General features: G+C 50.8%; 1 protein-coding gene across 1 annotated transcript in view; it reads right to left on the reverse strand.

Moving 5' to 3' along the window:
* Positions 1–2,512: 2,512 nt before the first annotated feature.
* The window catches only part of PKD2L2 (polycystin 2 like 2, transient receptor potential cation channel), a 12,793-nt gene continuing 1,340 nt past the window's right edge, over positions 2,513–13,965 (reverse strand). The window contains exons 2-14 of the mRNA XM_009641232.1: positions 13,888–13,961; positions 12,905–13,032; positions 11,399–11,655; positions 10,410–10,631; positions 9,602–9,830; positions 8,908–9,078; positions 7,234–7,415; positions 5,900–6,020; positions 5,188–5,289; positions 4,055–4,134; positions 3,892–3,961; positions 3,003–3,100; positions 2,513–2,630 (exon numbers count right to left, since the gene is read on the reverse strand). Of these exons, the coding sequence (XP_009639527.1) occupies positions 2,513–2,630; positions 3,003–3,100; positions 3,892–3,961; positions 4,055–4,134; positions 5,188–5,289; positions 5,900–6,020; positions 7,234–7,415; positions 8,908–9,078; positions 9,602–9,830; positions 10,410–10,631; positions 11,399–11,655; positions 12,905–13,032; positions 13,888–13,961 (1,852 nt within the window). The remainder of the gene's footprint in view (positions 2,631–3,002; positions 3,101–3,891; positions 3,962–4,054; positions 4,135–5,187; positions 5,290–5,899; positions 6,021–7,233; positions 7,416–8,907; positions 9,079–9,601; positions 9,831–10,409; positions 10,632–11,398; positions 11,656–12,904; positions 13,033–13,887; positions 13,962–13,965) is intronic.

Consider the following 13,965-nt stretch of genomic DNA (forward strand, 5'->3'; position numbering starts at 1 on the left):
TGGGCGTTCGTTCCCTCCCGGGGCGCCAGCCCGCTCTGATGCTGCAGGAGCAAACGTGAGTCCCCTGGGCTCTGCCCCAGCAGTTGCAGCCTCGGGAGCAGATGGGGCCGGGGGCTGGTTCAGCCCTTGCGGGGCTGATTTAGTTCATGGCCAGTGAATGCGCCCTCGGCTGACGAGCAGCATTTGGTTGTGTCTCTCCATCCGCAGCGATCTCCTAGCCTTAAAATCAGCGTCACAGCAGTTACTGCCGTCTGCGGTCAGAAAACGCTGTCACTGCACGCGCTTCTGTAAACCCAACGGATGCTTTTCCTCTGGACCAAACAGGACTTTGTCGTGGTTTGTTGATGTAAGTTCAAAGGAGAAGTGGCTGAGGTCTTTCAAACCGACTCTTAAGTTGTATTTTGTGTAAATCCGCCTTTCTCCAGCCTAAGGCCCAGCAGGGGATGGAGGAGCTCCAGAAGGTGAAGACTCTACTTGTGGATGTGCAGCAGTGCAGGTAAACGGGAAGAAGAAAAACAACTCGGAAGCTGAGGGAGCCGGCGGGGGAGAGGAGGCAGAAGGCAGACGGTGGGGCGGGATGGAACGATGTTCCCTCTGATGGTGCCTTTCCTCCCGAGGATGGGGGAAAAGCAAGCACAAATTCTTGGGACCCTGCCTGGAAGAATGAACAAGGTTGCTACAGCTCTGTTCTACAAGCCTCCATTTTTCCTTAGCGTGGTTTTTTCAGTGAAGCTTGCTCTGACAGATGCTAATGAGAAGACAAAAATCCCTCAAACAGTGGTTTGGCGGGAACTGTTTAAAATCAGCGTGCTACAAAGCAATGAACTAAGATGATTTTAATGAAGGAAGATAGACCTGTTTTAAACACTGTTAGCCAAAATGGAGGAGAAAGGGGTATTTTTGGGGGTGCAAAAAGCTCTTCCTTGGGACAGATGTTCCTCGAGGAAGAACCAGTTCTGAGACAGCACAAATCCGAAGCGCTCCAAGCTTTACCTCTTCAAAGAAAGCGGTTTGCTTGAGCTGTTGTGTGATGATAGGGCCAGGAGCTTGCTGGGGGAAGGGGGCAGGCGGGGGTGAGGGTTCCTGCACCCCAGAGTAGCAGAGCGAGGATGGGGAGTGCTGGAACGCTCCTCCCCACACTGCTGGGCAAGTCACTGGCTCAAGGTTTTGGGACTTCTTTGTAGGAGAGGGGCTGCCAGGAGGAGGAAAGGTCGGAGATGCCGGAGGTGCAACGCATCTCCTTGCCTGCGTGTCAGGCTACTGAGTAACCGAGATCAACAGATCGTCGGTGACCTTGGTTTTCTGGGACGAGTGTCCTGGGACACCGCACGGTGACAAGAGCCCTTTGGAAGTGAAAGGAACTGGCCCCTTCTGGAGGAGAGGGGGGTGTGGGCTTGGCCCGAGCTGAAGCAGGAACCGGTGCACCCGGACAGACGCGGCTGCCCGGCGCTGGGGGCCTCTGTCCGCGTCCCTTCAGACGCCCGACTGCACCCCACGGCCGCTGCTCCATGGCGTGATGGGACCCAGGGAGACTCAGTCAGTGGGTTGGTAGTGCTCGGCAGGGCGTTGGAATATTGTAAATCCGTGTAGGATTCACGTACGTTTCAGGACGCTTTGGTGGCTGGGGGTTGCGTGTCCTGCGTGAGCCGAGGTGCGCAGCTTCTCCTGAGCAGGGCCCGTGGGGTGCAGGGGGTGCTGCAGCCCTGTGATGGCCCCGTGCTTTCTTATGGGGTGTTCAGAGGGGTTTGGGGCATGTGTTCCATTTCTTCTTGTGGCTGGGTCCCAGCAATGAGCAAATACTAATGACTGCAGAGGAGCAGGTATTTTCTGGCCTGAACATAACGCTGTGGCTCTACGGCAACAGGTATAAATGGATTGAGGAAGAAAAAAGATGTTCTGAAAATTCAGGCTGGTGCAAGGGTGAAGCAAATCGCCCTCTAGTGGTTCCAGCAAAATAGAAACTCGATTGATTTTATTTATTTATTTACTTCCTGCAAGAGTGTTTTTGTTGGTTCTCTGAAGGCACCAGTGACCTGTTCTGGGAGCAGCAGGAGCCTGGAGCGAGAATTGCTGAGAAATAAGGGCTGACCTCGGCAGCAGCTGCACTTGCAAACGAAAGCGATCTGGGGACGTGAGGGCTGACGACCCCTCTGCGAGCGAGGGGCCGGGGACCGGGAGGAGGGTCGGGAGCTGCCCTTGCTCAGGATCTGCTCTCTGCTCCACACCTGGGTCTCCCAGCAGCCCCCAAACAAGGCAGAGGAGCAAGCGTTGCTCCGGCGCCCATGGAGATGCCTACCCAGGACTCCAGCAAGGCTGGTCTGCTCTTGGAGTTAAAGCATCACCTGAAACTCTCAGAGAAAAGACCCAGAAGCAACAGTGCAGTGCACACCTGTATTAATTTTCCTGCTTCTCTTATCCAGACATAGGGAAAAATAAAGGGGGGGGAAGGACTTCAGATTTATTTGAGCTGCATGAAGAGCCAGGCCGTCCCCGTTAGGCGAGCTCACGTGTTTTACTGTGCCGTCTTGCCTGAAGGACCCTGCAGGTGCTGCATGCTTTTCATAATTCTCCTGAGTTTTGCGTTGGTGTTGTTTAACTCCTTCTCCAACTCAGCCGTGTACCTGAAGAGCCTAGAACACAAACACAGCCCCGTGTCCCTTCCTGGTGGCCGCCCGGGTGCCCCTCATGAGCACAGGGGCTTGCAGCCTCTGCCCCCCTCCCTGGGCAGCCACGGAGAGGTTTGGGAAGAGACAAAATTTTAAATTCTTGTCCCACCTCATTCTTGACTCATGCCCTTAGGAGCTGCTCTACTAAACTCTCGTTTCCCTCTTCCCTCCCTGGGGGCAGCTGTTGTCAGACAGCATAAGAGCACTTAAAATATCTGCAGTCACTGACTTTGTGTTGATTTGTGTCTCAGGTGGTCCCTGGGTGAGGGTCTCAGCTCGGGCTGCAGCTCCCTGGGGATGGGAACATGAGGGCAAGGGCAGGCTCCGGGCACCTACTGCTGAAATTCTGCAGTGGAGACGTAGCTCTGAGTGGCGACCGAGTCCGTCTCCTCCATGGGTGGATACTTCGCACCAAGTGTTTTTTTCAGCTGGCTCTATTCAACACCAGAGGGATTTAAAAAATCAGTGAATCACAGACAAAGCCAGCGTGGCCATGGGGACACCTGCAACACAGCCACTGGTGCAGGAAGGGGCCACACGGGGCGGGGGGAAAGATCCGTGCGGCTCTGGGGAGCAAAAGTCTCCATCTGAAAGTTGATTTTTTTTCTGGCCCTTCCAAAGAGACCAGCTGTAGGGACACTCATTTCTTTTTGGAGTTGAGACTGCAAGCACAGTGTAACAGGGTTTACAGGCAGCCAAGGGGCTTTTCCCTCTCGTGGTGTAGAAGTGATTTAAAAAATCTGTTTTGGAAGTACTTGGGCAGGTTTACCCCAGATACGGAACCACCAGCGACTGCTGGAAACCTTCCTTTGGTAAAAGGAAGCTACAGTAACCGTTCTTCTTGCATAGGTGCAGCCCATCACCCACGGATGGCTGCAGGACTTGTTCTCCATCCATCTGCCTCTGTCTGGCATTTGGGCAAATGCCCAGCTCACAACTTTATTGTACCAGTGTGAAGACGCACGGATCTCGCCCTCCTGCCCTCTCTGCTATTCTAGCACATGCCCTTGCCTCAACAAACTTTCACTTGATGTTTTGGGCATAATCAGTGATTTTTCTGTATTTATAGGTCTAGTTTTTGCTATTCCTGTGATGTTAAAAATAATATCCTGTGGAGAAACAGCTTTCGTAAGTAACAGCGGGGACAACTGCGACTCCTTTTGTATTATTCAACTTCTGAAATACAGTCAGCAGTTTCTAAGAACCAGGGCAGAATAAAGCCTACCTTGTCGTTAGCGCCGTCGCCATTGGAGAGCTTGGAAATATCCTTCCTTTTAGTGGCTGCGAATTCCTTGCTTGTCGTTCAGGCGGATGAGAGGAGACAGAAGTCCTGTGAGACCAGGTCAGTGCTCGGTACGGGGGGATAACAGCGGATGCTGGGATCCTACCTTTCCAAGCTCTCCTCTGCTGGATTTGCATCCATCCCTGGTTTCTTCAACTTGAGCTTGACAAGGGCCTTATTGCAACTCTGAACGTAGACAGGGAAAGTCAGGCGTGTTAAATGTGTTCAACCAAAGGCACTTTTGCACAAGGACTTGAATGCAAGGAGCAGCGTGATGCCTTGGCAGCTAAACAGAAATCCCACTGGTGTATTTGTTCCCTTCAAGAGAACTTACCCTGCTAGATCTCACATTCGTCACGGAATCCCTGAAGGCAACAGCCGCCCAAACCCAGCAAGAGTTTAGGTTTTGGGGCATATTCAGTTTAACCTTGCTGTAGCCCCGGGTAAGTAGGAGCATGAGTGTGGGTGGGGGAATGGAAGCCGTGCCGCTGCCGACCAGACCAGCTGTGTCCTGGCCAGTGAGTCCCCATTCCTGTCCCTCAATGAAAGCTTAGGCTCTGCAGAAGCAACATTCCTACAGGAAAACCTCAGGTAGGCACGGCTGCCGGCCCTCTTGGAGAAGCTGAGGCTGGATGCGCAGGTCTCCATCCCACACCCCTCTCAATCCCATTTATCTGGCGGGTGACGCTGTGTTCCCCAGCTGAGGCCGGGTTTCCAGGCGGAGGTACCGCCTTGCCCCAGCAACGCAACTGTGCAGTCCCCTTGGCTCGCGTGTGTGCGTCTGGCGGGAAGGGAGCAGGGCGTAATTTCAAGTTGAGCTGAAAAGTTAAAGATTTGCTCCCCTTTTGTGCTCATTCCTGGCTCACAACAACGGTCTGAACTTTGTGGCGTTTTAAAGGTATGTGTTTCTGCTTGTCTGCCCACGCAGAGAAGATTTTTAGTCTCCCAGTTTGGAAGAGCAGCAACAGTGAGCTCTGAAGAAAGCTGACAGGGGAGGTGTCACCAACCCGGCTGCTCTTCAATACCGCTTTGAAAAGGGTGACGAGCAGGTAGGTGCCTTGCACCCTCACTCATGCTCCTCTTGCCGCTAGGAGCCCCTGTGGGTTTGATGGAAGGATGTCTCCGTAGCTGTCAGATGTTTCTTTACGAAAAATCAAACATTGGGTGTTCTCAAATGGTTATGGCTCAGCTGCTTAAGGCTCTTGATCAAATAAGGTAGTTACAGAAGCGTTTGCTTACCCGTCTGAAGAGGTCTCTGATCTGAAGTTCTTCACTGGGTATCACCTCAAAGTCTGCTTTGACTTCTGAATAGGTGTCATTTATGATAGCCAAAAACATGTTCTGCACAGGAAGGATGCAGTGAGAGGTTTGTTTCTGGAAATCACATTTGTGTTACATGGGGGCTGTTGTTCTGGTGGCTGTTCATGCTAACTAATGGGATCGAAGAGGTTTGCTGGGCACAGACGTGCTCCTAATGCGCTTAAATGACCCGATAATCTCAGGGAGTGTTTTTGGGAGACAAACGGCTCATTTCCCACCTGCAGTACCAGCTAAAAGGCCCCGTTCTTTGGAGGTAACGGATTTCCTGTCATGTACTCAGAGCTTTTTCAGATGGTGTTTCCATCTTCAGCAATTAATGACAACCTCAGTCTAGGGGATAAAGCGAACCTACACCTCCATGGTCCCAGCAGTAGAGCGAGCAGCGCAACGGGCTGGTTTTGTGGTGCAAAAATCCCTTTTGTGGCTGTTTGGAGGGAGGGAGGGAGAACTGCGAAGCGCCTCGCCCACTGGGAACTCCTGCGGGAGTTGGGACTGCATCTGCCCGGGGGTGCTGGGGGCAGCCAGGGCAAGCCCGGCATCACCTTGGGGGGAAAAACTGCCCCGAGCCCTGTGCAAGAGCTCTTCCCTGCTGCCCATGCAAAAGGGTGAGCGGTTTTGCGATGATACCTACCAGCAATACGAAGAACACAAAGAATACGAACGTGATGAAGTAAATAGGTCCAAGGATCCTGTTTGCTGCTTCTATGGTTTCAAAATCAAAATCTCCCAGCACAATACGGAACTGTGTGAAGCTGGGAGTAAAAAATACAAGCGTGAGGTTGGCTGGCTTCTCCCAAAGCAGAGCACTGTACGTGTTAGCTAAGAGAAACGGCCATCGCTGCAATCGAGCCTGATTCACCATTGCCTTAATCACTGCGACGCCAAGGCAAGCCGGGATAACGCTGCACTGGCAAATGGGGTGTTTAGCACATATTTGAGAATTTGAAGGTACTATGGCTTCTGTGAGAAAATACTTTCATTTGGGATAAATCACCTGGGTTTGGTTTTGGTTGTTTTTTTTTTAATTATTTCCCTTCTGTTCTAACTTCATGATCCCTCGTCTCCTGTTGGTCCAGAAGGTAACACTATAGGTCCCTACATCCCCCTATAGGGGATTTTATTCCTAGCTAAGACAAATATTTATTTCTCTGTATTGCAACATCTTAGAACTGTCTCACATTCAAGGGGAGCCAAAATGAGCTGGTTTTCTGGTTTAGATGTGCCTTCATTTTACATGAAAAGCTGCTTTCAATCGATCTGGTACGCTAAGGGTCTCTCTCCAAGGTTGTAGGAAATGCAGCTGTGGGCTGAACCACCCCGTACGCTGTGGTGACAGGTTAGGGTTGTGACAAGGTGCAAGGACCATCCAAACCAGCTCCAGCTGGCACCTGGAACTGATCTGGTGGTGTTGCTACAGGAAGGGGCTGAAAAAAATCTGAGGAAGGACATACCAGAGCCAGCAAAGGGACTGGGGACTCCTGGCTGTGCTGCTCGGTGCCTTCTGAAAAGGGCTGGAATGCTGGTTTGCAAGCATGCCCAGCTTGTGCTCTGAGCCGCCGGGGGTCTGGGGCAGTTCTGCTCTGGCTTTCACGCCAGGGACGGTATCGCGTACCTGGTGGCACGTCTGCTGGGAGCAGCACGTTCCTGCCTTTGAAAGAGGCAGAAGAGCAGAGCCTGCCCTGTCACCCAGGGGCCTGCTCACCCATGGCAAAGTTCCACGATGGCTCCATTGGGTGACCCCCTCCTCAGCTTCCCCTTCTTGGGCGGCCCTGACCTCTTTAACATACATGTGGTCTCTCTTGAACATGTGAAGGCCTTGGTAAACAGATTGTAGGGCCAACAAAACTGGTTTTACTCTATGAAATCAGCTCAAGTCTTGTAGACCCGTAAGTTCTACTTAGCAGAAACTGGTTTGCACCTGACCCACTGGGGATTTTGTATCAGAAAGTTTAGAAAATGGCATACATGCAGTTCTGGAAAGTGGAAAACTCTTCAACTTGCGACCCAAAGACCAGATAGCCTAGCTGGGCATAGGCAAAGAAAATGATGAAGAACATGATGGCAAATCCAAAGATGTCTTTGGCACAGCGAGATAAGGTGGAGGACAGCTGCGTCATGGTTTTGTTAAAGCTCACATATTTAAATATCTGCAAGAGAACAGAACACGTTGTTGTTGGGGGACTTCACAACTTCTTAACAGAACTTCTGGAACATTGCCTGTAACTGTAATTCACAGGTTAAGCCTCACCTAGAAATAAGTCGCGGGGTGCGTATCTGTAAGGAGAGCTAGGCTTGGGGCTATGTCTGGAGAAGATAAATATTCTGCAGGGCAAATACACTTATGTGCTAAAGCTAACATTGCGCAGGCAGGTCCTTGCTGGGTACTGGTACCTTTGATCAGCTCTAGCAGGTATGGACCCCTGGTCACGACATTGCAAGACGTACGCCCTCCTGAATCCAAGGATTCCCTGAGGGGCTGAGTGGGGTAAGGAGCTGTCTTGTACTTTGGGTCTGAAACAAGGCCTGAACAGAAGCCTTGTTCGATGACAGTCATTAATGATAAACTCGTTGTGTTACTAAATTAACAGTAATCGGTCTGAGGGGAGGGTGACACAGGAGGACCGTGCAGCTGGGGCGCAGAATGGCTGTCAGGAGGAAGCCTGACTGCAGAACCAGTTAACAGCCAGTGCTCCCGCACAGCTTCTTGCCGTAGCCTTGGCCTGGGAGGTGGGGGAGCCCCAGAGCCTGTTTGGTTTGTACGGACGTGACCTTTCATGACAGCTTATGTCAGGTACGGGGGGTGCGACTGTAAAGCAGGATCTCTTCCGGCAGGTGCGAACGCCCCCACCGCCTGTCTCACAGCCGCTTTGTGCCGGGCGTTTTGCAAATACCTGGGGGCAGAGAGGGCCTGTCAGCAGCCAGGGACCGGGCAAAGCTTTGGGAAGTCTCACCCAGTCACTGGGAACGCTGAGGCCGCCCAAACCGACGTCACTGATGTCTGCTGGGTACAGGGGAAGGGGTGTGGATCCCAGCTGGGGCCAGCAGGGTTTAGTAGATTAGGGGCAGTGCCTGCAGGACTGATTGGGCTCCAGAGCATGTTTGGAGCCCCCAATCTTTGAGAAGTTTGCTGCTCTGCCCAGAGATCAGCGAATCTATTTACACGAAGGAATGAAATGAAAGGTGTCCTGGCACAAAGCCGCTTCTCAGTCGAGTTCAGACACATTTTGCCTTCCTCTGCAGTTAAAAAGCAGCTACTGTTTTCATAGCTTTTGGCCACACCAGCTATGAATAGCTTCACCTATTGCAGCCGTGCCATCTGCATAGGTCAGGCTGTGACCTGGAGAATATCGGGTCTAGGAACAGACCGAGCTTGAGGCGGCTGTTTGGCCATGGGAATTTCCCAGCTGCTCCAGTGCAGACAGCTGCCCACGTGCAGATTTTTTTTTTAGATAGGCTTGGAATTTGTGTGACCCATGTTTATGAGGAGGAGGTAATTTTAAACTCTTCTGGAATCTTATAAACAAAAGTCTCCCTTTTGGCCTTTGCGATTCACCCATGAAAAAGTGAAGGTGAACATTTATGCTCTGCTGAGAAACGCTATGATTAGCGAGTACAAGAAAAGGGAATAAGAACCAATACCTTTATCCAAGCAAAGAAGATGTTGACAGCAATCATATTGTTGTAAAGGACTTGCCAGAAAGCAAGGAAATAGAAGTTTGGGTATACGTGGGCATCAGAGAGCAGCTTTTCCATTAGTAGCGACACTTCCACAGTGCGGTAGATGTTGAAGGCGATGGCAAGGATGGATACCTGAAGGAAAGCAGAAGCAAGTGAAACTGAAGTCCAGCTACGCCCCTTCTCTCCAGACGTGTCACCGCGCACAAGACTCTACTGATTTCCAAAGGCCCTTGGTTAGATTTGAAGAACCCGAGCTTTTCACATGTTTTGTCGTAAACCATATATACAAGACTTTATCGGCCAAACCGTTTGTAACCGTACTGTGATAATTCTGGGCTTGTGCTACAGAACCTGCTGCATACATCCTAATTTTGCTGCATTGCCTCTGGTAGGCACTAGTGCTTCCTTGCTCTGCGAGGATGAAGGCTGTAACGAACAAGGTGAATAACGAATAGAAAGGACACGGAGCCAGAGCAAGCGGAGCTCAGGTGTGCTGAACTGTGGTGGGCCAGGGGCCTCTTCAGCACAGAACAGCGGAACAGTGGGTGGCTGACTCCAGCCAGACACGGATCCAGGCTGTTCTGGCTCCGTGGCTGCCTGCCCGGTGCTAGCCTAGGCTGGCAAGCGTGGAGGTGAAAGTCAAGGGGTAGCTCACCACCAGCAGCAGCAAATCCAGCCAGTTCCAGGCACTTCTGAAATACTCCTTTTTCAGTTTTACTATTTTTATAGCCTCCTGGATTATGAATGTAATGATGAAGAGGCAAAAGGTGATTTCGCAAGAAGCCAGGAAGTAATCGTAATACGTGACGTATCTGAGGAGCTTCACAGAGTAGATATGTGATGAGGTGAAAGCACCCCCAGTAGCAGGGAACTCCACCACCAACCTGAAAAAAATTGGGGACGGGTGTTAGTTACCATCCCTTTAAATCATCTCAGCCCTTAATTTTCTAATATTAATGTTTACGACATTAATAATGCCTTAGTGGAACTCTTACATTTGTAAGATCTTCTGCAAGGGCTACGCTAAGTCTCCCATGAAAAGTCTTACGTGGTTTGTGGGGGAAGAGAAGCTCTTGGGATACCCAAGCTATGCTCTGTGGTTGTAAGTCTTTAAAGAACCTGTGTCTCAGAAGGGCAAACATTCGCCCTACCCTGAGTCTTTTCCCTCCGCTAGCTGACAACAGGACAATAATCCAGTCTTTGACCTTGCAAAAAGCCATGGAATCTGTTCCAACAGCCAGCAGCTGTACAGGCCAGACACCAGCTATTCAAGAAGACCAGATGGAAGGGAAGGCTCTGGGTCTGCTCCCCGCACCACCTGAACCCCCTGATTCATTAATCACTGTCTTGCCTGCTGCTACCTGGGAGACACGTTCTGAGGGGACCAGCCTCTCCTCCCGTCCCTGCGGAAGCACCATGCCTCAGCAAATCCCATTTCACACGTAGTAAAGGTAGGAACTCACTTGATTATACAAAAGAGGTTTACATTGGCGTTATACGTCGAGAAGTCGATAAACACAACCCTGGTTCCTCTAGTGAGCCAGCCGTTCTGCCTGAGAAACTCCAGCTTCTCCGCGCTCTCCCGCTTCGATTTGGGCAGGGTGACCATATATCCTCCACTGCTGTACAAGCCCATGGATCCCCAGTACCAGGGGGATAACGAGGAGGTTGCGGTGTATTTCCATCTGTCCGAAACGGGAAAGCAAAGCAGCTAAGCTTACGGCAACTGGACTGAAGTAAGCTTTACCTTTTATTTTATATAATCCTGTTAGTTCTTGTGTTCTGCTGCGTCCACAGCTGACCGTTTAAGCCAGATCCTTAAAAACCGCTTTTCTTTACATGAAGTATGCGCGAGACATACGGCCTTAAAATATTCCCATTTCTCTTATTTGCTAAAGACTCGGTGCGTTCGCAAAACAGCAATTGCTTATGAATCTGGATCTCGCCCACTGTGGGCCAGACAGTTTATTGCCTGAACGCCTTTACAGGTAGAGGGAATATCTCTGGGTCACGTAGTTCATCGTTACTGCAGCGTGTTCGCATGTTCTTCTGTTGGGTTAAATCAGTGCTCAGTGAAGTGTGTGAAGCAGGCCACCTGGCTCTGTTTCCGGAGCAATTTAGCATAATTCCAATTTATAAACACGCGATTTCAATTCAGGCCTCACATAACCAACCTTTTCTCCAGAGATGTTAGTGGAGACGGGTCCATTAATCTGTGCATTGCTGAACTGGCCTTGCTGTTTCCAGTTCTTCCTGCCTCTCCGCTATAAATTTCCCATGCCCAATTCCCATCTGTAATGTTGGCACGAAACCAAACCCATGGTTTATCTCAACATAAACAAGAGAAAATCTCAGCTAACTGCACGTGCAGTTGTTGCTAACTGGAGAACAGCAGCGCTACGGCTTTGTTTAGATTCTCAAAAATGTTTCTGTGCTGAATAGGCTGACTTACTCAGATTCATTCCTTGGGCCGAAGTCAGACCTGTCTTCATCTTGATAGCGATACTTGCTGTAACAGTCTTCTAAAAACGTATGGAAATATGGGTAGATGGAGCAAGAGTTGTTGCGCACTTTCAGCTGGCGAAGCCGGGCTACTCCTAACAGCAAATTCTCGTAGTAAATATGGCTGCTGCTGTTCTGGGGAGCCAATGTCACGTTGTTGTACCATTTGTCCCAGTAGAGCCCATCCAGGAGGGGTCCCTCTGCAAACTGCATGTACAAGGGGGGTTAAAGATTCAAAAGGAGATTCAAGTACCATTACCCTGCTTCTTAGCATGCAAATCTCTGCGAGGTTCTCGGGTAACTTACAGCTGCGGTCTCAGCTAGAACACGGACGCTTCCCACCTATACGCTGCCTTACAAATAGCATCTACTTACATCCTGTGGCTACGAGACCATTTATTCCCCACACATTCTATCGGAGCCACGCGATGGGATTATTCAGGGCAGGACTACAACATCATCTGTTTGGGGTTTCGCTGAAAAATTCTCCTGAATTCTAAACAAACATGTTTCAACACAAACATTCGACGTTGTTTTAACAAAATCTGTGGGATATCTTAATCTCTGAAGATCTGTTTGGGGATCTATTTCTGACTCGGTTTTAGCCACCTGATTCTAAATGAGGAAGTATTTATCTTTGAAGGTGGGGAGAAAATCCTCCTTGTTGTGGGTGTTTCTTAGATGCAGATAAAGAGCATTAAGCTTGGGGATAACATTATTCCGAGTACAAAGCAACATACCCCCACGGCCTGGTGCCGTCTGAGCGCGACTTACAACCATTTCCAGTACATCAGCACGCGCTGTGTAGCAAGGGCTCACTATGGGCTGGCAACAACCGACCCCGCAGTAAGAGGGAGTACAGTTCTGCCGAGTGAACGGTGATAACCAGCCATTTCCACTTTTAAGGAAGAGTAGGGTGAGAAACTTTTGCCTCCTGCTGTCAGCGGGGCAATGCTGGTAATTTTGGGAAGTCCTCCACCTAGTAAGGAAAACAGAGATACGCGTTTTGCAGCTGTCATGGAAATATGACGTCATGTAAGAGCAAACCAGGTGAATCACGACGGTACATTCTCCTGGATGCCCCACTGGAAATCATGAATATTTTTTTTAGAACAGCTGAAAGTCAAAAGAACTGTAAACCCCAAATCATTCTGGTTTGAATTGAATTGAATTGAAGCTCTTTTCAGACCAAGCCTAATATTGAGAATACGATGCAGCGATTAATTGGCCTATTGCTTTCCATGACTGACTACCCAGCAGTATCGGTATTATTGTTTGTACCCAGAATTGCCCCAAATGCATTTTAATTAGTTATTTGCCTTTCTTCAGCTGCAAGCACAACATCTAGCACACGGCTGTCGGGAGAACAGTGAGACTCTATCGCTCCGAATTAACACTAGGAGCTGCCTCCCTTGTTTGCTCTCCAAGGAAACACCTTCGCAACGCCCAGGCTCACCCTCCAGAGATCAGCTCTGCTCCCGATGCTCCTGAAACCGCTCCTGCCGTCCTCGGAGGGCTCCAGGAAGAGACGGGCCATGACTTTGTTCAGGTAGTACATGTCGGTGCTCACCATGCCGAACGTCACTGGAGGGACGGGGCAGAGAGGGGATGCTCGCAGGCTGCAACTGGAGGGGCCAGTAGCACCGGGCCTTGCCCCTCGCTCCCCCCGTCACCGATGCTCCCTGCCAGAACCCGGCATGCGGAGCACCCACCCGGCTGAGGCGGTGCTTTCGGGTGGGTGATGGGCGGGGTAGGGGCGGGTGCTGACAGAGGCACAGGGACAGGGAGCGGCGGTGGTCGCCTCGGCCCTGCGAGGACATACTGTCCTGGTTTTGGCTGGGATAGAGTTAATTTTCTTCATAGTAGCTACCATAGTGCTGTGTTTTGGATTTAGTACTAGAAGGATGTTGATAACACACTGATGTTTTTAGTTGTTGCCAAGTAGTGCTGAGACTGGCCAAGGACTTTTTGAGCTTCTCCTGCTCGGCCGGGGGCATAACAAGCTGGGAGGGAGCACAGGACAGCTGACCCCAACTGAGCAAAGAGCTGTTCCAGCCCACAGAACGTCGTGCTCGGGGGGGTTGGTCGGTCGGTTGGGGGGAGAGTGATGGCAGCTCAGGGGGGAGTGATCGCGGCTGGGGGGGGGAATGATCGCTGCTCGGGATGGGCTGGGCTGGGCATCAGTCAGCAGGTGGTGAGCAATTGCGTTGTGCATCACTTGTTCTATATATTCTCTATATTCCCTTACCATTATTATTATGACTATTGTTAACTCTTCTCTCTTATTAAACTGTCTCTAACTCAACCCACGGGTCTTACTTCTTTTTCTTTCCCCCGATTCTCTCCCCCATCCCGCTGAGGGAGGTGTGAGCGAGCGGCTGCGGGGTGCTGAGCAGGTTTGACCCAGGACAGTCCTTTCGGGCGCCCAACGACACTTACGTACGCAGAGGTCTGCCAGGAACGCGGCGTAGAGGACCAGCTCCCGGAGCGTGGTGCTCAGCGCCAGCTCCCGGCTGC

The sequence above is a fragment of the Egretta garzetta genome, unplaced genomic scaffold, assembly GCF_000687185.1.
Source record: "Egretta garzetta isolate BGI_Z169 unplaced genomic scaffold, ASM68718v1 scaffold26, whole genome shotgun sequence".
NCBI lineage: Eukaryota > Metazoa > Chordata > Aves > Pelecaniformes > Ardeidae > Egretta > Egretta garzetta.